The 26754-nt window shown below is 44.4% G+C and overlaps 1 protein-coding gene across 5 annotated transcripts in view; it reads right to left on the bottom strand.

The window, feature by feature from the left end:
* The window catches only part of LOC143341237 (cell adhesion molecule Dscam2), a 176226-nt gene that overhangs the window by 43501 nt on the left and 105971 nt on the right, over positions 1–26754 (bottom strand). For 4 of the 5 annotated variants that reach the window (XM_076763992.1, XM_076763989.1, XM_076763993.1 and 1 more), the window contains exons 6-11: positions 26080–26323; positions 24873–25077; positions 12440–12736; positions 11139–11249; positions 10538–10696; positions 2790–3200 (exon numbers count right to left, since the gene is read on the bottom strand). In XM_076763992.1, coding sequence (XP_076620107.1) covers positions 2790–3200; positions 10538–10696; positions 11139–11249; positions 12440–12736; positions 24873–25077; positions 26080–26323 — 1427 coding nt within the window. The remainder of the gene's footprint in view (positions 1–2789; positions 3201–10537; positions 10697–11138; positions 11250–12439; positions 12737–24872; positions 25078–26079; positions 26324–26754) is intronic. The other variant, XM_076763991.1, reaches the window with a different exon arrangement.

Below are 26754 nucleotides of genomic sequence, written 5' to 3'. Positions count from 1 at the left end.
CATTCACGGTTAGGCACGTTCCGTAATTACTTAGGTTAATCGAATAAAATTCACCGAAGGGGTCTTACGGAAAGGTAGACACGTTTAACTAACACGAAAGAAGTTAAAAGTTCGTTAAAAAACTATTATGTCTGACAAGAGATACAATTAGTCAATTTGTCGTTCCATTTTGTTCAATTTCTATGGCAAAATGTATTCTCGGGTCTAAAAACTTAAATACATTACGGGCGAATTGAATAAAAAACTATTTGCTCTAATTTGATTATACTACAAACTGCATCTTGCGCGAAGAAGACAATTGGATGCCCCGTTTCGAGTGGGACGACCTGCATAGATACACATATAAAGATATACGTGTCAAGAGTGTCCACATGGTAAATCTGATCGAAGCGTGCAATTAGGCGTGCAAAGAGAAACAGCGTGCAGGATCACAGAGTGTGTAAAGACAGAGTAACGGGGGGATGATCAAAATCGGAAGTAAGAGATTGAAAATTCGCGACACGTTCGGCCGAACGGCAGCGTTTCGACGTTGCGATTTCGGCGATCTAAATTGAAATCTAATAAGCCACGGCGCGGCGCCGTTTGGCACGTTTCGCGATCGAGAAACGAAAAAACAAAATTACGACGCGCATGTTCGCGGAATTACGCGATCCTGAAACAAGGTTCTTTGCTGGTCGAACGTCGAACGTGCCGCGGGGCGTGCATTTTGGACTAGCATGTAGCAGAAACAGATCGCGTCGAATGACTTCGAAACACGGGGTCCGAGATCATCCGCGACGATCATCAGTGTACTCGGTGCATAAGAAACTCGAATCGCGAACGACGACAGAGGTGGTCGACGACGAGGAAGGACCAAACGCGTCCCGTTAATTGATACATCGGCGTCGATCGATGCACCGGCGGACATCTCCGCGGGAAAGACTGCACGGGCGACGAAAAAAAGTTCGTCTCGCCCGTATAGGCGATGGAAAATTGATCGTCGAGGCGCGTTGATTGATCGATCATGCTCGCCGCTGGTTAGAACGACCGCGTACCGCCGTTTCCTTACCAACCGATCGATCAGTTACTTTCCAACGCGAGAGTATAATCTATCGGGCTGGAAAATCGTCGATCTGTCTGTAGGACTATAAAAACGTACAAAGATCAAGCGCGATATGCTCGAGCGAAAAATTAATAACGCGTGCCTTTCGATGGTTATCCTAGCGTTTAAATGTGATATAGTGAAAGAATGAAATATTTTACATTTTCGACTACGGAATAATGAAACGCAAAGTGTATTTTTATCGTAAAAGAAACAGCAGTAGACATTTTCTTTTATATGAATAATAATGTCGATGTGAAATTTTATTTCATTAAGCGAGGTAGAGAACATGTAATTTAATTGAATAACCACCGAAGGGTTGAATATTTTTAAAGTAATCGAATGCTACGAATAAATAACTGATATCCGAGTATTCGAATCAAAGTGGAGCAAAAAATTCGATATAGAAATATATTGACTCGAATTGTATTATTATGTACCTTTAAGTTCGTTTGCGATCTCTGTTTCAATTTTTCTTGTTATGGTAATATGCAAATGCGTATCTCAAGTTCTATCTAATTTAAGTTTCGGGGTGCATTGTACATTGAGTATCACCTGAACCCTCTGCTACGTTTAGTATGCATCGCGGCTTTGCCAAGCACGTTAAGAATGTTCATATCTGATCAGGAATTAATTATACCAACGTATGAGCTCTCGTACATTCATGCACACGTTTCCCTATTATTTCACATTACTTTTATCTCGTGGTTAACAAACGTAGTTATTTCTAGGTTTCTGGATCATACAATTTTCTTTTATTATTTTGAAAGAAATCAATAGGACTCGAATTATATTCGTCGAATATTTGAACTCTCGAAGGATCGAAATATCAAAAGAAATCGAATATTTTCCAGACGTCTAAGACTAAGTCCGTGACTCGAACAATTCGTAGGATTCGAAAACACGTGATACGTAATAACGCGACGCTCGAGCACCCCGATTAATGCGCTGAAACGGTACTCGGAAACGTCACGAGTCTCGTCGCGACGTATTCAACGGCGAACGTGCGTGCAACAAATGATGCAATTCACGATCTCTCGACGAGTCGATGCATGCAGACACGTCTAGATTGATGCAACGCGACTGAAGAAGCGGCCCGAAATTAAAATCCCGCGTAAGGTCACGTTCTTGCGCGCGCAACGTGACGTCTGTCGATTCGCGCGGTGCCATTTCAACCGTTTCCGGGTACTTCGATGCAACTCGACGGAAGAAGGGGCCTGAAATTAACGATACGCGTAAGACGACGTTCTTGTACGCGCAACGTGACGTCCATTATATCTTTAGACGCGTTAAATACATGCACGCGTGAAAGAAAGGATCAAAAATGAAGAGCCTAGTGAGGCATGGTGCCATTTTACTTATCTCCAGACGTTTCGATGCATGCAAATACGTCTAGACGCGTAAGGTCGCGTCATTTTAGCCGTTTTTAAACGTTTCGAGGCATGCAGATAACTAGAACGATGCAATTCAACGGGAAGAAAGACCCCGAAATGAAAAAAACCCCGCGTAAGGCTACGTTCTTGCACGCGCGACGCGACTTCCGTTCGAACGGTGCCATTTGGTGCGTTTTTCGGTACTCGAGTCGCGTTTAGCGTCGCGCGTGCAGAAACGCGCGATCGAAGATGGCAGCAACGATCGGTACCAGTAACGAGACACCTCTGTCGGCGCGTGCCGCGATCGAAGAAGTACACCAACGGTGTGCGTTTACCGTTGACGTGAAGGAGTGCAGAATGAGCGACGGTGGCAGCGCCATTGGCCACGCGACAGGTGTACGTGCCATTGTGCGCGGGTGCGATCGTGCTAATGCTCAGGGCGCTGGTAAAAGCGTCATATTGTCGGACGGTAATGGCCTTTCTCGGGGACTGTTCGGCCTGGCCGTCGGCCTTGGGGCCCCGCTTGGGCCCCTTAATCGCGTCTCCAGGACCGGCCGGGACCTGAACGCGGCTATGGCTGGACGACGGAGCATCCTGCGACGTCCTGATCGTCTCTATCGGGACGTTATCTTTGAGCCACGTGAACGTCAGTGGCAGATCGCCAGTCGCGACCACGCACTGTACGCTAGTACGGTCCCCTACGTTTAAATCGCGAGCAAAACTGAAAGGCGTGATTTTAGGTGGCACTGAAAGAACAATACAAAGACAAAAGGTGGCATTCCCAGTCAAAGCGGTTCAGAATCGCTAAAGAGAATCGCGTTTAGTAGGGGGCAGGGTTGGGCTGGGAGGGTGGTCGTGTTTCGGTGTAAAAGAGATTCGTTTTTTTGGGGGGCAGGGGGTACCAGAGGATGGCGAAGACCGGAGGAGAGCACGCACGTCGAACGGACGGTCGTAATCGTCCACCGGTGCTGTCGGACGCTCGATGATTATTTCGAAGATCGTTATTTCGAGAGGTTGTTTGCGACGGGTCCGTATCGATAGTATCGATGTCGAACGGCAAAGTATCATTTTCGGTGAGTTAGTTTCGACATCTGCACGGAAATATCGGAACGCGTCGATTATATGTATATTTGGTATCAATGTTTGATATGCGATACTTTCACGATTGATACTGATCGATACCAATATCGTACGAATCGAGTTTACGTCGGCAGCATTGTAAATATATCGAAATTCAGAAACAAAAATTGGCATAAAATCGGTACTTGAAATTGCATCCACTTTCGTGCACTGATCGTTCCATATCAATTAGATTCTTTCTTAGTTTGTATGTTTAACTCTCACATTTCTATTTTCTTCATCAGTGTTGATGTAGATGAATTTGTACGGCTCGAAGGATAAACATTAAGTAACAAAAATTTAGCTTCAATATTCCCGATCAAGTACCGTGATATCGAATTATTACAATCTCTATACATCGTGTCGGACCCGTCGCTGAGTCGGACGTTTAAAATTGCTAATCTGAAAGCCGAGGTCGCGAGAATCCAGGCAGCACCGGTCGAGAGAAAAAGCGAGTTCGTAGAACACTCCGCGCGGCCGAAAATGCAGCCCTCGTCAAATTTTCCGACGGTCCCGATACGTCGAACGGAGCCCTTTTGTTTAATGAAAGCGCGCGCCGGGTCAAAGGCCGTTCATATTGTGCCGCTTGTAATTACAGCCGCGTTAATTAAATTTCCACGACCGCGTGCGACTAAATTAAAACCCCCAAAACACACCGACTGCTTCGAGGAGGGGTCAGCCGAGCCACGAAGAACATTTTCTTGCTGTTTGCGGGTACGCAACGCCACGGAATATTTCGTTGAAACGTTTTGACCAGCCGTACGGAGTGTCCTAATGCGCGGCGCACAAAGGATATCGTTTTGTTGCGGTTCTCTATACAAACGGACAGCTTCAGAGACACAGCTTCGCGCTGCAAACCTCACTCGACGCACCGCGTTTCGTTCACCACGCGAAAAAGTACGTTTTATCGTTTGCACGCAGACGCCGAATTTTGCTCGGAGGTGTTCGCCGCTCTTTGGACCGCAAAACGGAACGCTCCGAGCAAAGCTGATTATTCTGCGAGCGTTATTAGAGCTATTATCCTTTCTCGTGTACCGTTTCTCCGGAGCTCTTTCGTTATTTAACAATTTGACGGTAACAAGGCTTGAGAGCAAACGTTGGTCGTAAAGGCAACAAACCTGCTGTTTTGTGCGATAACTTGTAAATGCATCGTAACGCGTTATAAATAGTTTAAGACAGAAGGGACGTCGTAGGTAGGAGAAATTGAAATAATATTTGTATCGCGAAAATATGCCGTGTTGAAATATCTTCAACGAATAGATTCGGCTTTGATGTGTGGAAGTTGCATTTTTATCCTGACGAAATCAAATTTATTGGAAGGTGAGGAACGATGAAACAAATAATATCAAGATCAGTCGGATATTAATAATTGTAAAAAACTAATATTCTGCTGGATCGATAGTGGCAAACACGCTTGGGAAATGGATTAATAAAGAAAGCTACTACGACTGCTCGATATTGGAAGTTACAATGCAGAATCGTTGACATTATGGTCTTCGTTTGCCACGTTAGTTAACCGAACTAAATCTATAGATATTATCAGCCAAAGTATGACCATCTAGCTGATTGTTTGTGCTCCTAATGGCATCAAATAAACGCGCATTCTGCGGCAATGAACCTTTGTTTGCATCGAATGCGATCGTTTGACAATTGTAGAATACGAGCATCGAAAGGTACTAAATGCCAAAATTGGACTGATTAAGATTTTATAATTAGATGTCACGCGCTGTGGTCAATAATCAACAAAGCGAGCAATATTCCAGTAGTTAAACACAAAGCGTCTAGCTTAGTTTAGTTTATAAAACAGTCCAAACAGCGACGGTCCAAAGAACTCCACCCTCGGACAAAAATTCTATCGACAATTTATCGAAGGGCAAAAACGTGTTTCGCGTTTTATCGTTTCGGCTGTTTCGCGAATGTAAAAAAGAAAAAGATACGCGTAATTATGCCGTTCGATTGAGCACTCGATCGGAGAAACGGCTGACCGAAGAGCACTCGGCGAACCAAGTTCAACAAACATATAACGCGTCGACACAATTTTCGAACGCGCTTCGTTCGTAATTGTACCCGTTCCGCGCGTTTTACACTCGTTTCCACGTTTTCATCTATCCGGCGTTCTTTTAATATCGCTGAACGTACGCGGCTCGCAACGATCGTAAATTCCGTAATGCACTTTTTCCCCTTGATTCGTTCAGCGATAAACCGATGTTGCGTGAACAAGCGCCGATTGATATTTAACCCTGCGGTACGGCCAGTGTACAATTTTTCGTCGAATTGGTTTTCGGTTTTCTCGTCGACGAGCGCGCGTCAATTTCATTCCGATCCCAAACATTTTCACAACACGCTTCGCGTCGCGTTGTTTAATAAAGAAAATAAATATACTTTTGTTTGCAATTTATTGGTGATTGCCGAGACATTACTCTAGCTTAAAATAATTTTAGAGTAATAAAGAAAATTTTGTCGTGTCTTCTACTGTTTACAAACCCGTGATTCAATTGAGAAACGTAAAGTTATGTGAATTAAATAGAGTGACACGTAACATTATGCAGCGAAGGGTTAACTCGTTCGCCGAGGCAATTCCGTACTTTCGAGAGAACGATTACGTTTTTAGAGTCAATAGACGAGTTTCTGAAGCGAATTTCTGCCGCGAGGATTGGAAAGGCCCCCGGATCGCAGCGATAAACGCGTCCGCGAAACTTCCGCGGGAGTTTTCCCGCGAAAGGGAAAACAATCAATCGACAGCACTTGGATTGATTGCTTTTGAGCCGGCATAATTCGGTCGCGCGCGCGGCAGGCGCACTCGACGTTCGCTTTTCACCCTTCAATTACGAAAATTGCCGATGAAATCGCGTTTGCAACAGTTTCGTGGAGAGGGTGCGCGGTCTCGAGTGAAGTGCACAGCGCGCCAAAGAAACGGCGACAGTGTCACGCGATAGAATATCGATGCTTCGACAACAGCGTGTTTATGTACAGGTGCGTGCACACGTTCTCCAATGCACGGGGCGCTCGTCTTTGAACGCGACGTAACACTCGATCGTGTACTCGCGTCGATGGAACTCGATTCCGTAAACGGGATCGTTAAAATCAAGAAAGGTCGGAAATTCACCGAAGCAGAAAAGTAGCAAAAATGCTGAAAATACAAAATTACTGTGCTGCTTTGCGGGAAATATCAAATTATTTAAGTTGTCACGCATCTTGCCGACAGCTAGCAATCGTTGAATGACAATAATACTTATTTCATTCGAAGAAACGCGACGAATCGCGAATAGCTTTTCTTGAGAAAATACTCGCGATCGTTCGGTTCGAACTCTTTGATACGCGTCGCGCGACAACGGGAACTCTGCCACAGTGCAGCTGCAATGTTTAAATGGTCATCAATCTCCGTCGCAGCGAACAAAAGTGTCAACGACGGACGAGATAGTAGAATCGAGCACGTGAAAGGCATCAGTCTTTTCAATCGAATGCATTTTGAACTCCGGAGGTCGAACTTTTAAATTCCTGACTCGCGATGGTTGAGTGCATTGACCGAACCGTTTCAATTTTGCAGCTTGAAATTTATTATGAATTATTAAAACCCGACAGAGCCAATAAATGTTTCCCAGGATTCCCACCGTTTCTATCTCGTCCGAGGCGTGGAAAGGAGCTCGTCCGGACGCGATGCAGCGGAGTTTCCGGTCGACGCGGGACGCGATTAGCCCTCTTTTCCGTTTCGAACGCCCCGTGCACTTTGTCCTGTGTCCACGTACGGCGGTATCGGCCGTGAATTATTATGTACAAAAGTACACGCACGGAATATAATATACAGAGCAGTTTAGGCGAGCGCGTGCAAGGACAAATGCTTGAGCGATGCAGTGAAGTGCTGTGCTCTGGTGCGTGGGTTTACGTTCGCGAGTGTTGTCAAACGCACGGATATCCAGGTGACGCACACAGAGAAATACAGAGCGAAGGAGAGAAGAGACAGATAGACGCATATACACGCACACGTACACATCCGTAACGCGTTGCACCGCGATTTGTCGCGGCGCGACGACACAGCGCCGTGGTTAAGAAATTCCTTTCCACGGTCGGGCAGACAAACTTTTTCGATCGTGTCCAGAGGTTTCCCGAACGAGCGTCGAACTCCGCAGCGCGGATGATTGCATTTTCAGGGAACCAGCGCATCGTGTGCTGGCCCCTTTGATTGTCTCCTCCTTTGCTCCGGGACGCGAAGCGGATCCCAGTGGCGTAGGAATAAGGCGGATGCTAGCTCGCTCGAGCTAATTACCATTAGATCGCGGTCACGCCGCGGCACGGGTAAATAGAAACGACGAGAGCGAGTAATTGGCTCCCGGTGGATTAATTAGCCTTGCGGTGATTCCCGATTCCTTCCGATCATCGATCGTCCAGCCGTTGTCTCGTCGAATTCGATTCCCTTTGTTGATTCGCGTACCCGTTGTCTCGTTCGCGAAACACAGGGACCAGGGAACGATTTCGATCGTCATCGGATACTTTGATGGTGTCTTTAACGCGTTCGCCGCCCTAAGGATCCGAATCTCGGTCTGTTTTAGTCGAAACACGGAAACGAGATGCGACCGGATATTTTCTCGTGGCAAAATTTTTATAACGCTTCGTTTTTCAGACGATTGTATTTGTAAGATAATCGTCAGAGTTATTTCGTAAAATAATAACGAAAACGAAATAACCATGGAAAACCATGTTATTTGTAATAGCATTTCGAATAGTGTTTCTAAAGTGGCTGGGACTGTTGGATATGCACCTATCCTGATCGAGAGCAACTTTCTACATTCTGTCATTTCTATATTATAGAATTATTAAACTTCGACGATCATAATAACAAATGCCTGTCAACGATATTCCAACAATCCCAAATAGAAGAAACTTCGTTCAACAGGACAAACAATTTCATACAGTTGACCTGGTAAATATTTAAAAAGAAATTTTATCATGGATATCGTGGAGTAGATAAATTATGGAATATTCGGAATCATCGGAGCGAAAATGACAGCACAATGCCATTTTCTAGCGAGATCCTTATGGCAGTCGACGCGTAAAATTGTCCAAAGTCGAGGGTCGTTGCGATTTTCGCGACAGACGGTTTGAATTCGCGCGAACGATATTCCTACCTCACTGGAACGCCCGGCGCAGGATTCTTTGAGGCAACTTACGGCAAGTTCCCGAATTTTTACAAGTTCCGTCGCACTTTCCCAGCTTTAGAATCACAGACCTGGATCTCCCGGGGGTTTTCTTCGCGAGGCAGCTTCGATTAAACAGCGCGAACTGCGCGACGAATATTTGCTCGGAATCGAATACGTTTCGCGGCGCACTCTACGGATTCATCTTCTTCCAACGTTACTTTGGGGGGAAAAGGTATGAAAAGAAAATAACGGCAGATGTACATCGGACGTGTCAAACACAGGATCCATTATATTATGCGATCGGGTTAACCTTTACATTATTTACTCGGTGCATTAACGGTTCCATAATATACGATGCAAGGAAAATCGAACTGCAAGCAAGGGATATGTTTATTTAAAATGTACACACGAGACTGAGATTTTATATTTACGACGTACGATTTATAAAAATGTTTTGCAAATTCGCGAGTAATAATAATCCAAAAACAGCTACGTATCGGTATTTATAAGTATTGTATATCCCTACTCGCGTCATTATACATACAATTTTCGACAGAATAGAGCAGTGTTGTTTTGTTTATTTTAATTTTTAATAATTATATTAATTTATATTAATTATAATATTAAATAATTGTCTGCTATCGAACGGTAAATTATCGACGGAAACTGAGTTCGACATGTCCAAAGTACAATCTAAAGAAGGAACTTGATCCCATCGGAAGACGTTGGTTGATTTTCCAGGGATAAACGATAAACTGTGGGCGTTGTTACGAAAACCGGCGCTTGGAACGATGAACCGGAAACGCGAAGCAATGCTGCCCCGCATCGGCTAATCCCGCACAGTGATAAACAATGGAGTACACGGAATTCGCTCCGTAAACCTGATATAGAAACATTTTGTGTGCAGGTGAATTTGGCGGCACGCGTCAAACACGCCGGGACATTGTGCACACACAAATTGTAATTAATACGCGAATGCTGGGGGGGAGGGGGAGACGGAAAATTACGAAGAGGATAGAGGGTGGACGGTGTCAAAGGACGGTGTCAGCGCCGTTGTTGATCGTTCTTTAATGTTCCGAACGATCACGCGCGGCGCTGTTTCGAGACGATTACTCTCGTCTCTCGGGGAAACTCGAATTTTGCTTGCAACCTGTGCCTGGGAAAGTCTCTGAACCGAACGTGCCAGAGATACGTTAATTTGCCCCAACGTGATCACGACTCACGCGTTAACGTGTCGCGACGGATAGTTTGGTTCGCCCTAAATTTTTAATAGAATGTCGTGCGTTTGCTGATCATTTTTTAAAGAATGCTTCGAAGGCCTTAATTATAATGAGATGACGTTACGAACAGAGTTGAGCAACTATAAATTATTGCATTGCATTTTAACGGTGACGGTGGATGAACAATTTTTGGCAAAACATCAAATCACTGTGTTACGGAACGCGCAATATCCTCCCCATTTGTCACCACGCGCCTTCTTCCGCAGTCATGCTGACGTTGATGAAATATCCAGACTGCTACGACACCTGCACAGCGTTCCGGAGACCGGTTTCCACAACTCTTTCGACGCGTTGACTGCCACGTGAAGTATATACGACCGACATTAACGTTACTGCAAAATTATCTCCACGAGGCACGACATTCGAACGCAAATCACGCTATGTAAAGAATTTACGGTTTAACCAGACACAGTTTGGCAAGCAAGAACAAGAGTCAAGTCCCCGAAATTGGCGATATTCGAGCGACAGAGTCCAAATGACTTCGTGAATCTCCCTGAAAAGTCTGAAAAAAATCTGTATCGAAAAGTATTTGTTCTTTTGCTTACTCACCTAGGACCCGCACTTCGACCGATCGTTGCGAAGTGAAGTTATGTTTGTTCCTAGCAGTGCACGTGTACGTGCCCTGATCGGCTGCTCGTTGCACGGTGTCGATCAACAGACTACCGTTCGCGACTCTTTGTCTCATGTTGGTGGGCAGCCTCACCCCATCTGGTAACAATAACAAACACGTGACGAGCCCGTGCAAGGTGTCCCATTTAACTCGAGCATTTTCTTATATTCTACAAGTAATTTTTTTAGAAATTCTAAAACCGGACGTTCGATGTTCGCGCTACGAGCCATCGATGTTTTTCTATTTTCCTAAATTCTATTTTCACAGAGTTTGTCGTCTCGAGCCAAACGTTTTCCTTCTACGATATTCAGACACTCGAGTTGAGTGAGACACCCTGTATGCAGCGGCACCTTGTCGTCGTACGCTCGACAAAATTCCAACGAAAATATGCTTCCTGATGGATTCGACGTTTCCCAGCAATGGGATCGGCACGTGTACCGCCGCCGCTAATTGAAACCGCACGGACGCGCGCGTACCCGACTTTCATTACTCCATGTAAATGAGCCGAGCGTTTAACGAAAACAAAACACGTTTACTCACCTTTCTCCCAAATTATCGATTCAATGGGATACCCAGCGACCGGACATTTGATGTGGAACTGTTTCCCAGCGACCGCCGAAACCGTGGACATGGGTCTGACGTATGGCAGACCTGCGTTTGACAAGCAATAAAACGTGTATTCGGAGTAATTTAACCTTTCTGCGGGGATCGAATTAGAGCTTTTTCGTGCTTTTATGGCCGACGCTAAAGGCAGCCCACCCTTTGCGTCGATTCCATTGTTTCCCCGCTGCCCTTTTCGCGACAGAACGAGAGACGAAGTTCTCGATGAGGTTTCCTCAATGTTGAACGTCGATGTTTCGACTTTGATCCGTCTATTATATATTTTATATTTTAGTGTAAACAGTCGAGGAGTTGAAACGGGGAGTTGTAGAGGTTTGATGAAGATCGAGAGTAGTTTGTAGAATAGCTCAATGGAAATAGATAGAATTAGGACCACGAACTTCTTTAGATCAATGTATTTTGAGCATTCGAAGCTCGGCACAGATTATTTAAATAGGTCTGCCAATTTAATCTAGCGGAATTCGATAGACTGATAAATTTTGGAAACCCAGAGTATCGGAGTACAGTAGAACGCCATTTATCCGAACCTGTCAGGTGAGAGGGGGACAAGGCGGTTCGGATAATAAGAGTCTACGGATTATCCCTTCTACTGCTGTTTATTGGCTCGTATACCTAACAGGAGCTCAGCAACATGTTCGGTAAACCAGATACCGTGACGACATTAGTTCCGATAAATGGAGTTCGGGTAAATGGAGTCCTACAGGGGAGACTCGGGGCTAAAAGTAACCGGGGTAGATCGTAATACGGCTCGCTATTTCCAAATTTCTCAAAAATAAACATTCGACGACTCGAAGATAAGTAATATTCCAGGGTGAAAGTTTGTCACTTTGGTAAAATTACAGATTTACGTAGTTCGTAACATGTAACTATCTATACTGTTGGAGATTCTAATTTAGGTTGCGAAATTCATCCCCAAAATTGCCACGTAACTATGTTACAGGCCACCGTGAAACGATAGCAGCCGGTAAAATCGACGATAAAACAGAAGGGGTGGTTTTTAATTAACAGAAACGAAGCCCTCCTCCCTCCTCCCGGCGGGCCACAGAAGCGAGCTGCGTTAATGACAAAAGGATTCCATCAAGCGGATTTTCTCGGGCGATCGATTCCGGGAGAAACGTAATATTCCCCCGGGTTTCCAGTCAATTTCAATCGACACCGACCGACGATTCTCCTCCTTAACAATCTCTCCCTGTCTCTTTCTCTGGGTTTTCAGGACTCACCGTAAATATTGAGCCTCGCCGAGTGGCTCGCCTCGCCCGCGCGGCTACTGGCGATGCACTCGTACTCGCCCCCGTCTTCGGATTTCACCGACGAGATGTTGACATGCGATATCACATCCCCGTACACAGTCACGTACTGGCCAATCAGTAGCCTGTCGTTTTGCGGAAGCGGAAATCCATCCAGCAGCCAGGAAATTTGCGGCGTGGGATTACCCGCGGCGCTGCATTTCAGGGAAACCGACGGGCCGGTTTGCATCGTCTGTTCGATGAACCTGTACACCAGCTGCGGCGCGATCTCTGTTAACAGACATTACGAACGGATTAAACATACCTCCGAACGATAAAATACCTTTGCGAACCCTTTCCCAATCTCACGTCGCTCCACCCTTCGCGAATCTCCTTTCCGTCGAAGGAAAAACAACTTTTTCGAGGGAGAAACTTTATGCTGAGTCTTCCCCTGCATCTTACGTGTGACTTTGTTATTTTCTGCAAAACAGTATTTAAACTAGACCCTTTCGATCCATGCATCGATATATTTTTGTAGAAAATAAAGGTGCGCCCGACTAAGCGTTGACTCCTTCCCCTTCGGCCGACCCATGCGTGTGTTTTTCTACTTGCTCCCGATAGAGATTCTATAGTTTGACTAATACGGAACTATCTAATGGAATGATGTGACTGATACAATGCCATATTGATAAAATTACTATAGTCTTTCTCTTCTGTATGTATTTTTAATACTATGTTATTTGGTGATTATATAATTGCTACAAATGACACGTTATTATAATGTAATTTTGTTCCTGTATTGAAGAACAAATTTACCGATGTTCGTACGGTCCGTTATGAAGTCTAAACGACACGAAATAATTGTTGCAAGTAGTATTTATTTAAATTTACTCATTTCGAGACGATTGCACCTTGCTTTTTATTTTCCATGCGTTTAGGTCGATGCATACTTAGATTATACGATACTAGTATTGATCAGCATTTGTTAAAAAAGTATGGTTACTGTAAATTGATCGAATGGAATTTGATCACGCTGAATGCGCACACGTGGTTGCAACTGATATCTAGTACCGATGGTATCGATACGATATTGATCCCATCGATATCGATATGGTTCTCACAATTGAACAGCCTTGTGTTTGCCTTTTGTGTAGAGTCCACCGCTAGCTGATTTGTTCTAGCGATAAAAAATCCAGCTTGAATTCAATAAGTGAATAGGAAACAAGAGATAAAATTTATTAAAATTAATTTCTTTCATTATGGGCAGAGGATTTGCGACAGAAATCTTTGAAGCTTCCATTAAAAGAACTATATCCTATAGAGACGGTATCAGGTAATCGGAAATTGTCGACAAAGCTACCTAATACCGCTGCGGAAACGTGATCCATTTTTCCCGGAAGTAGGAAAACGACACTAAATTAGGTGACGGTCGAGAGTCGTTTCACGAGTGCAATGGGTTAAACATTCCATCGTCAGCAAGCAATGAAGATAGCACCGTCTCGGCGCGAATAACACTCGTAACGAACTCAATGCGGCCCATTTTAAACATTCCCCGCGACCATAGCCGAATTATACGGTAACATCCTTTCCCATTAAGTGGACTGCAATAACCAAGAGGACTTTGTGCTAAATAATTGGTCCGAAGATTAATGGATCCCGGGGATTAAGAGTGCCGCGACCTAACGAAGAAACATTGAAAATAACCGCGGCGCGTTTGCAGGCATGCGTTCCAGTTCCAGGAGGGCTCTAAATGAACGCGCCGCTTCGCGTAACGAGCCCCGCCGGTAATGAATTCATGAAGTTCATAAGCGCGGGCACGTCGACTACGAAATAACATTCTAAAAGTTTCCGTATGCATACCATGATTCTCGCGCGTCTCGACGCCCCCGCGATCCTTCGAGGAAATCGACGACGTTCGATACCGACGAACATGCGCCCCCAACGAAATCAGAATTCCAAACTCCAGTCTCGAAGACGAATTTGAGAACTAACGAAGAAACGTGAGAATTCAGTTTTTGATAGTAGCCACGAAACATTTTATTTACTTTCACGCCCCCTTTTTGCATTAATTATTATTTAACGCGTGTGTTTTCTTCCATATCGTTAAAATTTCTAGAGGAGAATCACCGAGAATGATTTTATTCCAACCCGAGACCGCAAGAGCCGCGTTCGATCGTGGCTAGAGCGAGCTCGGCGATGAAAATCTTAAATCTCGTCCAGCAGCGGGACTCTTTCGCGTGCGTATAATTAAAAGACGGCCGGGGCCAACGAGGCTATTAGTAAATTAACAATTACGTCTGTCCAATTAGCTCGCCTCGTTATTTCGCAGCCGGCCGCGAGGAACTTTGCGTCCGGAGATCCCTTGAGCGCGCGGAGTAATCTTTAAAAGCAGGCGTCTGTTTACCGAAACGGGTCTAAAACAGACGGCAGGGAAAAAGAAAGCGTATTATTACGAGGTTTCCCATCCCAATCCGCGCCAGACGGAGTCCCGGGTGCACCGGGGACACCGCATACCACTTTCTCACACCATGCCAGATCACGCATACGTGAGCTCGTAGAGTTTCGGTCAGTCGACAAAAGCAAACTGACCACTGCTAATACTTTTGACAACGTAAAAAGATTACTACTTGCTACTGACTACTGATGACCACTGATGACCACTCCTGATATTTCTGACAACGTATAACGATTACTACAGAAGTGGTCATCAGTGGTCAGCAAAGGCAGGCAGAGACCCGCAGAGACAGTAGAAACTTAGAAGAAAATTATGCCCTTCGACGACAATATGAAATTTTCCACGCGACGGTATTCACGATCCTGATTTTTCTTTTACTTTAAGACCAGAGATTATTTCATGCACACTTTGCACGCACGGCGCTGTTTCCAGGTCCCTTCGTTCTGGCCGTGGTGCAAAATTTATCGCAACATTATGTAGATTAAGGAGAGAATAACCGTACGGGTTTCGTTTCGTTCTGCTCCCCTGCTCGAATGAAACATTGCGATCTCTTTCCAGAGTCGTTCCCGCGCGAGTAATAAAAAAACTACGGAATCCTAAGAATTCCATTTCTGTGTAGACATTCAATCGAGCCGCGGGCCGAGTCGAGCGCATCCGATCATTTGCACGACGAATGGAGTCGCTTCGACGAACGGGACGGATGTTAACGAAACGCTGAAAGCCCCGAGCGTCGGTTGTTTATCATTACCGCGAAAGGAAACGGAGACTCGCCGTGTAAATAATGGCCACGTCTTTCGTCAAATATATTCAGTGCTCGTGAGCCGTTTTCTTCTCCCTCCTTCTCACTCTCTTTCTCTCTCTCTCTTTATCGTCGAGCTTGCTGCAATTTAAATTAAAAATCTGCGGAAACGTAGGCCACCCGAGGGCGTCTCGTCGAGAAACTTAATTTCGTGTATTAGAGGGAAATAAATTTTTTAAGGTCCCCGTCCTAACGACGGTCCTTGTATTTTGCTTCGTAATTCTGGCCTCGCGTTATACAGGGTGTTCTATCGCAGACAGCTACCTTAATATCTTCGCCATTTTTAATAATAAAAAGAAACATTCGTAGATCAAAATTTATTTGATATGTATTTAAAATATTGTTTACGACGCTTTACTACAGCTGCCTAAGTAATAGGAATTTTAGTTCGAATGGTAAAACCAGCATGGCTGGATTCTTTGCGAGATCGCAGAGAGCCTAGTTAATTGCACAAGAGAATGATCCTTTTCTGGGCAAAGTAATTACCGAGGACGAACATTGGACGTTCTATGAGAATTCTAAGAGAAACGTGAGTTAAACCAAATATTATCGAAGCCGAATGAGGTGTGCTTAATGGAATACCCATGGTGTGGGGCACTTTAAACTGTTGGAACCACTCCTGCAAGCTTCTATTATTATCACCTGATGCGTCCAACTATTTCAATCACTAAAGAACATTGCGACGAAATTTCCAAATTTAAATTTACAGAGTCGTATCAAAACGATGTTGAAGTATTTCTAGAACCGTCCTATAAATAAGGCTCGGAAGACTTAGTTTCCAAGGGGGAAGGAGTGAAACTTTGACCTAAAACAGTCTTAAATAGCGAAAACGTTAACTTGTTTCCGGTGGAACGCCCTGTGCAACGACCTGTCGTAATCGAAACGTGCCCGTCGGCCACTAAGAAAATTTCATTTCTGCGAAATCGCGCATCGTTCGAATGAACCCGCGACCCAGTTATGCACCCCGGAACGAGCTCGCAGATTGGCCAGGTCACGAGATCATTTCGATGGCGCGCTCGCGTTCCACGGATACGCATAATACTAACAAAGGCAACAATGATTCGTCACGAGGCGAAGGAAATTTGATCCAACGCTATCGACGTCACGAATGACAATTCTAAAAACACCGAACCACAGAGTCCTCGAATTAAAGACTAAGGGTTCCTCGAGCTCATCTGCCGTAAGATGACTCAGAAATATTTTATTTCCCATAAAATTACGACGTTCGAATGTACAAATAAAAAATATTCAGTGCTTGGATGCACCGTAGAAGACCGTTTCTCGGTGTCCTATGAAAATATTTAGCACCGAAAAGATGTTAAAAAATTAACTCGGATCAGATCGAGCGGAACGTTCAATTTCCGGAAACGTATACTGCAACTGGTTGCAGCGTGCGTCGGTGCTCTGCAGTTCCATCGCTATCTGTTCGCGTTTCTCTCGTGGATGACGTGCTTTCTTCCCTGACGTATCTATGACGCATAATAAATAGACGTGGCTAGAGCCGCAGACTGGGGCGAGATCGTGCTCGGCCGGCATGCAAAGCGTCGGCAAAACCGCAGGAATCTCGTTAGCGTATGCAAATCCGGGGTGGCGGTACTAACTATCCCATCGTGCTGCGGGCAATCCCCACCTAATGTACACTGTATGCCTTACAGCTTAGAAGTCATACAGCCGAGAAGAATCCTAATGACAGGGTAATGGGTCGCCGAACTTTTGCCGCCCCGAAAATCGACTGACGCTGCCCCCTGTGAATTTCGTCGACGTCCACGGAACGACAGAGAACGCACGAAAGCGAAACAGGAGACTCCACGATCGGAAACGATTCCCTGTGTCTTTTTTTTAAAAATAGTTTCGCGCGAGGTTAATTTTACATGGGCTATGGAAATTTGATGGGGCGTGGAGAATGGGCTGGCCAGGAATGGCTAGTTAGCGTTCATTGAAACCCGCCGAGGCGTGTAATATAATACAATTTGTGGAAGATTGCAAAACAAATGAAAACTCGTAAAACAGAAACCCGGGAAAGGAAGGAAACAGAGCAGAATAACAAGATACAGAGACGAAAGGAGAATAACGAAAATGGAGAGTGAAACGGGTTATAATTTGGTTCACGAATGTGAGGTGTATTCGAATGGGCGATATTGTCATAGAAAGTGCCGTTCCCGCGTTGAAATTAGGGGATTTCAACCTGCCCGGAGTAATCGAATTGATCCGGATTAAATCTGGGAACACGTTCGGAGAAATAAAGAGAAGATCGGATTGGAAAAGCAACCTCTGGCTTCGATACCGTGAAAGTATATCAAAGACGTTTAATTTACGAAATTTTTCTATTTAATTTATAAAAGCAACGTCGTTACAAAATCAGCAGTTTTTCTTAATCGAAATAATTGGAACACGAGAGGTATCTACGAGTAGATTTTCATGTGTTAAGCACGTGTGTTATCAGTTACATCTTTTCATTGATTTTGTTACTCTTGACATACTTCATCGTACCGACATAGACAATAAGAGCACCTATTGTGTTCCAATAATTGTAGTACATTTAGAAGAACACTGCTATTGGCTTCTGCAAACGTTTTTCGTGATTATTATATATTGTGAAATAAGTTACGGAAAAATTACGGAGCATTTCTTTCAGTTCCTAGCTTCATACTTTATAGGGCACGTGAAATACAAATATAAATTTCAATCCCGCTAAAAGGATGTTTTCCTGGACGTCTTCTAAAAAGGATACTGCAGCTTAACGGATTAAAAGAAACGAAAAATATGTCAACCATAACATCTTCGGTAATTTTCACAGAGGGATGAATATTCGGAAACTCAAACAATAATAGTAACGGTACAATAGCTTCACCGAAGAAAAATGGGAGGGAATCGAACGGAGAATGGGATTACTGTTGTTCACAAAATTCAATGGTACGTTTGAAATATTGCTTTAAATTCTAGTACAACGTTCGTTACGAAATTACGTGCCGTCGATTCTATGGCGTTTACATCGAAATCGAAAATAATTTTCTAATGAATAACGAAGCATAAAACGGGCGGGAAATGGCATCCACTCGTTCCATCGAATTGAAAAATAACCTAGATCGGTGTCATCTCGCTTCCTCGAGCCCCGAGCGAGAAGAAATAGCGCCCCATCATCGTTCCGTTTAAACCTAATGAAAAATCGCTTACCACGGCTAACTCACGCCCGTGGGAAGTTATTGCGGCCCAATGCAATTGCGGGTGAAGCGTTCAAAGGTTGAATCCATTACCGTTGTTTGCCCTTGTTCTTGTTTCCAACGCGGCCCTGCCAACTAAGAACCTTCTTTCCTTCGGGTCTTCAATTACCTCTGGCAACGGGGCAGTGAGAAAGAAAGGGAGGAAATAGTTTCAACCCTCCGTTTCGATACCCCGATGGGAGTTGAATCGAAGAACGGGAGAAAAAGAAAACAAAGCGTGTACAGCTTTCGAAGAACCACGCCGCTGCATTCGACACTTTGCTACGGCTGGTGCCGAGACTGATACGATATACAGGGTGATTCCAATGTCCAGGCCAAGGGGAACAACGAATAATATCGATAGGGTGTTGGGCTCTGTCGCTAGGTATGATCGTCCAAATCGAGGCCAACGCTAAACGATCGCGAAAGAAAATTTCAACTCTCAACGGCCGTCGAAGTTGCCAAACTGTCGGTGGGGTTAATGGCTGGGAAAGTACGCGGAAACTTTCAGAAACGTACAAATTCGCTCGAGAGAGTATTAATATCTCGTTCGCGAGATTTTCGGGTATCAGGAAAGAGAGAATAATTATCTACCCTTGTGGCGGTGGTGGATGTAACCGACGTTGAGGCCATTGCTCGAAACAGAGGATTAAAATACAAATTAGAACAATCGCGTGCTCGATGAAAATAAAACTTTGTCTGCTCGTTAGCCTCTGCGATCCGTACTATAGATTTAACTCGAATCGTGTTCGATTCCTGAAAGAAGGTTGTAGGCAAGGTACACACATCCTGACGAACGTTAATTAATGGAGTGAAAAGTTAAATAATTTTCAAATAACCATGCCTTGGCAGATTCCAATGATAAAATCTGCAATTTACTTGAAAGTCGAGTGATTCGCAGAGCTGAGAAGTTTCTATCCGAGAACTACTGTAAATCGAACGTTGATTTTGATGAACTTTGAAATACAAATAGAACGCTGAAAGAAATTAGCCCAAAGGACGAGAACTACCTTGGGAGTTGCGAACGAAAAACTCTGTTATATGAGATATTTCAAAATCTAACGCAAACGAAAATAGCTGTGGTCAATGAAAAGTTTAATTTCTGACGAGGAATAACGGGATCGAAATAAAAGTTTCATCGAGACACGGATAGCTGTGCTGTGACCACTCAGGTATTTATGAAAAAGCGATTCGATTGGTTACGGTAGTCCTACGCGTATTACCTGAAACTTTTATACGAATCACGTTATCGGTCGTAAAACATTCATTCTTTTCATATTCAACAGCTTTTCTCCTCTCAATTAAATTTCAATATGATTGCTTAATCAGGGTAGTCGAATATTAATCAACGAATCAAAATACGAGTATTAATATTTTTTGATTGTTGCGTGGCAAGTTTCATCGACGGTCACTCGCACAAAAAAAATGCAAACTTTCGATAGAAAAATCCAGTTTCCTTCCGTTGCGTCAGCCTGTATATCGCAGGAGGAATCGCGACGGCGGTAATCGTATCATTCTCGTCTCTTTCAGGACCCCTAAGTCCGTATCGTTGGGCTGGTCGGTGCCCGATTCGTGAAAATGCATGCCACGCGAACAGGGTTTATTATATTTCCCGGGAAATTCGCGTATCGCGTGGTTTTCGATGGGACGTTACCGAGCAACGGCGGTCCCGTGCACGAGCAAACGGGACGCGGAGCAAACGAGGCCATTTTCGTGCAAAAATAGCGCGGCTGGCCCGGGGCGAAACGACTTCGTGATGGAAAATACGTTACGAGGGAACGGAGCGTACCACGAGAGCACGGATCGCGTGATTTTAGGAACCGTCGACCGATACCCTTTCGAAAAGCACGATGGGACGAGTTTTTCGTGCGCAAAATCGTCCTGTGAACCCTTTATTCTGTAACGGAACCCAGGATACGCGATCGCGAGAGAGCTCGTGGCAATCTGGCCCCGGTAAAAGTGTTTTAATTGAAATCTTCGGGGCCATAACTCGAAACCATCGACCGGCGTACCGTGATGTCCGGTTAATGGAAAAAGCATCGGAGCCGGTTACCCGACTGAAATATGACGCGCAACTGGCAACAGATACGCGGATTCGCAAAAGTGGAACAGGAAAAACCAACAAATAGGAGAACGCAACGTCCACGTGCCGAATTTTTTCCTCCCGTTTTACATGGAAATGACGGATTATACGGCTGGCGCTTAGAAAGGAAAGGAAAGATGGATTATACGGTTACAGAGGGTTTCGTTGAAATTCTATTACAAAGATTATCGCTGGGACAGATCGCGGAAGAGAAACCGGGTTAGGAGGCTATTTTTCAGGGAAACTTTGTTACTTCGTTTCGATTCAATCGGTGGAAGCAATGATTGAAACTACCAACGATTGCTATTCCTATTTAATAACGCGTAGTCGGTCTGTAAATTAAACCGGAAGTGTCAAGAAACCAGTTCGCTGAGCGTGGAGTTAGTAGATGGCAAATATGTGTGCCCAAATACAAACTTCTCTTTAGACTGTATTCGCATGGGACCCACAAACAGCTGCATTTGTAGATTTTCCCAAGACAAGTTGGGTCACGTACCACCTAAGAACATTTATTTAAGAACAAAGCGTGCGAAGCAATGCTCGTACAACGACGAGGAACCGATGCTCCCAAATGCGAATCCTGCTACTGAATTATTTCCGGAAATATCCTGCGAACCGGCGACGCACCGGGAGAAAGAAAAATAAGAAAATTCCGGGCGACGATAGCAGTTGGTGCAAAGTTGTTAACAATAGTACTGAGAACAGAGTGCAGTGCGGAGGATTAGGTCGACTGTAGCTTCTCTGGGAAAGTGCTTGAAGCTTAATTGTTGTTATCTCTCTTTCGCTTACTCGTACACAGCGTGATCTCGAACGGTAATTCTGAATAATATCTGTCTCTTATATTTGTACAGGACGTTTAGAAAAAATAATTTATAACAGTACTATGATATGCAACCACTTTTGTTTCAAGGATGGAATTACAATGTAAATTATATAATGTGAAATTAAATGTTTACGACCTCCACTATATTCCAATCGACCAAATATGATTACATCGATCCCACAAGTAGACATAAATCGCGCCCCGGAGACCATCAATCATTCGCGTTATATAATATAGAAAATATTTCTGCCCTATTACTCGAGCAAAAATTATCAATTTTTTAAGACTTGATTTAATTACGCTGCAGAAAGTACGAGCTACTAATCTTATGATACGAATACTAAATTATCGAATAAAATACTGCTGACCTACTTTATTTTCACGTCGAGCGAAAATTATCCCATCGATTTTGAAGATTAAATTAATTCGCGCCCTAAAAAGCCGCAGCTATTAACGTTGCAATATAAACGAAAATGTTCCCGACCTGGACTCTTGTGCAAACATGCAAAAATGATTACATTTATATAAAATATTTAATTATATCTCGCCATATGGAGCATCGCGGCTAATATTATAATCTGAATAATACAATATAATCCATGCAACGTAAACTATAATGTCTCTAATGGTCACCATACTCTGATTAAAAATTATTACATCATCAGCTACCGGCGAATATACCTAATATAGTATAAATTGAACCCTGTCGAACCTCCCCTATTCTCTAACCAATCAGAGACGATCGCGTCTCTTAAAAAAGTAGAATTAAATCGTTCCCCAGGGAGCGTCCCCAGCTATTAACGTTATAACGAACGGTGGCAAAAAATTGCTTCAAAGCGATCGAATCGAGATTCGCCCGACTTTTAAAAATCGACGGTTAAAAGCTGGCGATCAACGTGGACGGCGGTCCCTAATTAAAAGCATTCGGTGGATCGAAGCGGTCGCGATTAACGGGCCAGCAAACAGCGATTCTCTCGCGGCGATGGCACGATTGGGGAAAGCGATGCGGCCATTTTCGCGCGAAAACGGCACATACTTTCCCCAGAGGAGAACGCCACGGCTCCCGTGATGGAAAACGCGTTACGATGGAGTGGCACGCAAACCGGGAATGGATCGTATGGGGAAGAGTTCCACTGCATTAACCACCGGCAACCTATCACCGCGGAACCATTCGCTCGACAAACAAGCCCCGTCCCTCCCTGTGCCGTTTCCGCCTCTACCCACGAGTCTGTCTTCCAAACAGCGCCGCGACCGCGTTTCCATCATCGGCCAAGGAGCCTCGAGAGCCGAACGAACGAACGACGGAAGGACCGCACCCGGGGAAAAATCGGAACGCGGAAAGAGGAAACGAGACCGTTCCCAGGCCTCGCGGATTTTCCGATTCCTTTTCCCTTCGTTGATCAAATCCGAATTTCGCCGGCGCGCGTATTTAACGAGCTGCAAGCTCAACCGGGAAGACGAGGTAGCTAGACGTAATTGAAACCTTGTGGCTGCGACGGCGATGTCATTAGACAGCGACCCCAGAGTACCCTAAAACCCTCCAACGTCGAAGCCTGGCTTTCCTGCAACCGAAATTATTTTTCGAACGCGACTCGAGGAGAGCTTCGTGACGATCGTAATACATTTCTCTGTTGATTGCGCTGAATTCGTGTTACAATTAAGTAGTATGAACGAGGAAAAGGAGGACAGCGCCCACTAAATTTATCTGATTAAACGACTCGGATGAGACGCCTGACCATTATCGGATATTTCTACTTATTTATCGTGAATATTGATTTTGGTTGTTATCTGCTTCCCGTCGACCACTCTATATTCCAACTCGTTAAAGCACACGCTACATTGTTGCATGGAACGTACAAAATAAGTAGAAATATCGCATATTGATCGGAAACAAGTAGTCGTGTCGCATATCGATCGGACGTCGTATTCAATCGTGGTCGACGAGCTTTCAAAATCGAATTCCTCGGAAACGAAGCCCCGTATGGAAAAATGTTGCTCCACATTTTCGCTCTACTTTTATACAAGTAATCATCCTACAACTGGTTGCACCCGTCCTCATCCATCCTGTTCGCTCGAAACCGTCGAAATTTGATTCGAGGTTTGTCGCTCAGCTCGACCGTTTTTTATACCGCGTGCCAACGTGTAGCTAGCAGTCGAGTTTAAGCTCTCTCGCTCATTTCGAGTCGCCAACTAAATTTATTCCCTCCTGCAATTTATCTTTATTCGATAAATGTCAAAGAAATTGACCTGTTCGAGGGTGGAGTACGACTAATGCGCTATTATACGAGTACGAGACAATGTTGACAAACCTACGCGTAAAATTTCAGTCGTTCGAAACTTTGGGGCATTCCGGAATTGCAGTTTTCAATACCGACGATAGAAAACATTTCGGTCGGTGGTTTTAACGGAAATGAAATACCATGGGGAATACTTTTTACTGCACTGTAAAAGGTATCTCCGTTTTCTTTCTAAACGTTACCGTATAGTATGGATCATATTTCGTTTCGCAGAATTCCTAAAATGAATTCGATGTTTGTAGTTGCAAGCAGAAACGAAAGATCGACGAGTCGAATTATTAAAATACAGGGTGTACGGCCGCCACTGGGAAAAATTTTAATGGGGGATTCTAGAAAAATTATTTTCGGTTGCAGAGGTCAATTACAATCATTTTTGGTGAATAGACATATCCCCGAAATCCTACTCAGTTTCGAGAAAAAAATTCAGTACGGGCGGAACTTTAAACGTTAATAACTTTTTAACGAAGCCTCCATCAACAAATTAGTATTCTTGATTTTCGTCTTATTTTGACCTCCAGAATCTTCCATTAAAATTTTTCTAAGGGTGGCCGAACACTCTGTATAGTGAATTAAAATGAAATCCAAACTCCTTCGGATAGAAGGAGCAACCAAAGGACGTGGTTGGTCGACGATCGTGGAACGATTCCGTTTCGCGGTGGTTAAGGAGGGATACGGTATTCCATCGATGGGTCCATTTTTCCACATTTCATTTCTCTCTCCCAATACGGGCGCACAGAGGGACGTAAAACGGTAAGCAAACAAAGACTCACCACCGAGCCGCAATTCCGCAATTCCTTGAGCCATTTCATACTCGTTCCTCACAAAGCACTGGTACATGCCGCGATCCTCCCGTGCAACCGACATCACGGAAATACGTTCCCTGGTAACCGCCCTTATGCGAGCGTCCGTTCTCAATGCCTGACCGTCCTTCAGCCAGTAAAGCGCCGCCTGCGGAAATCCACTGGCGCTGCACGTCTGAAAAGCAGTTTAGAGAAAAGGGACTGATGAGAACCGGCCAAGTTTCCCGTGTGCGAACAGAATGCCCTCGAATCTTCCGCGCTCCCTCAAAAACAAGATTGCCCGTTCCGGGACGATGCAACGACGCCCCCGCGCCCGGCAAAACCTGGAAGACGCTCGGACGGCTCGAAACGCTTCCGCCTTTTTCCGTGTCCTCGTAAAAATCGGATTACCTCGGGAACGCGCCCTCCGCGCCAAGTGGCTCGGAAATGAACAAAGAATTCAACGTGGGATGGATTTTCATCGTGAAAGTCGAGAATTTAGACGTTCCTGGACCGAACCTTTTCCATTAAAACGGTACCACTGTTGTTCCGACCAATTTCCAGCCGCTTCTAGCGAACATTTTCCTAATTATACGGGAGTTCAACTTTCGCACTATTTTTTCTAAATTACTTTCGCGACTTCGGAAAAGTTCGAAGAATCGTACGGTATTGAAAATCTGTTGGACCGTTGCCAATTCGAAACTCGACCGGTGCTCTATAGTTATGTTAAAAGAAACGTTTCAGGGTTTGAGAGAGAACTTGTTAATCGAACTCCTGTTTTGTCGAATGAGAACAATTCGATAGTCTTGCTTCCACTTTGATGGCAATGCAATGTTCTTTATTTTGAAACGAGGCCATTTATTATAGAAAAATATCATATGCTACATTTATCAGTTTGTTCGAAATATATATTCCCCGATAATAATTAAAAACGACAGGAACAGGAATAGCCTGTTTAAACTTTCTAGGAATACGTTTGTCCGATGTTATGTTTGACAATGTCTATTTAAAGATAATATTCCGTAAGGAATCGACGAACCGGATAGTGCTATCGACTTTAGCGTAACTAACGGAATAATGGTACCGAGCAATCGGTTACGTCGACGGAAAAGGTAACCTACGCGAATGGGTCGCAGCATCGATTGCAGTCATAAAGCCTAACCCTCGATCGTGGCCAACCATAAGAATCGTCAATTACCAAGTGAGCGGCTTTCCCAAGATCGACGGTCTGAATCGAGGGTTGAACGTGCACGCTCAATGGCGCAGATACCGTTAGCCTCACTTCCATGGATTCGCTGCCCTCGGAATTACTGGCGGTGCACATGTACGATCCAGCGTCGCTCTCCTGAACGCCTTGCACGATCAACGAACCGTCTCGCACCATGTAATGACCCGACGTGTCCTCGATCGGCTCCTCCCGCTGATTTCTATTGTAATACCATCTGAAGTAGACAAAAAATTCATGGTCCATTAATACGATTTAAGAATGCAACCAAGATTATATTTTTACTTTACTGGGACAGATGGAAATAAATTTTCTACGTAGAATTTAATTCTATGAATATAGATCAAGAATACCGAACGAACAGAATCGAATCTGTCACATTTTTTGAATCGACGATAATACACAGGCTAATAATAATTTTACAAATGCATTATTTGTAATATTTTCCAAGCTGTTCTCTGGTCGTAGATCGGGGAAATTCGTAATCTACACTCTCGTTCCGTAACGAATTTGCGGGAGTAAAAAATCACGAAAGCGATCAGCGAACCTCGGCCCGTAAAGAGACCGACATTGCGACGCGGCGGAACAATCGGAAATGCTATTTTAGATCCCATCGATACACGATGGGCGGACGTAAATTGTTGCGAG

This window comes from Colletes latitarsis, chromosome 4 (assembly GCF_051014445.1).
Source record: "Colletes latitarsis isolate SP2378_abdomen chromosome 4, iyColLati1, whole genome shotgun sequence".
In the NCBI taxonomy this organism is placed as follows: domain Eukaryota; kingdom Metazoa; phylum Arthropoda; class Insecta; order Hymenoptera; family Colletidae; genus Colletes; species Colletes latitarsis.
This window is presented reverse-complemented; position numbering and strand designations above follow the sequence as displayed.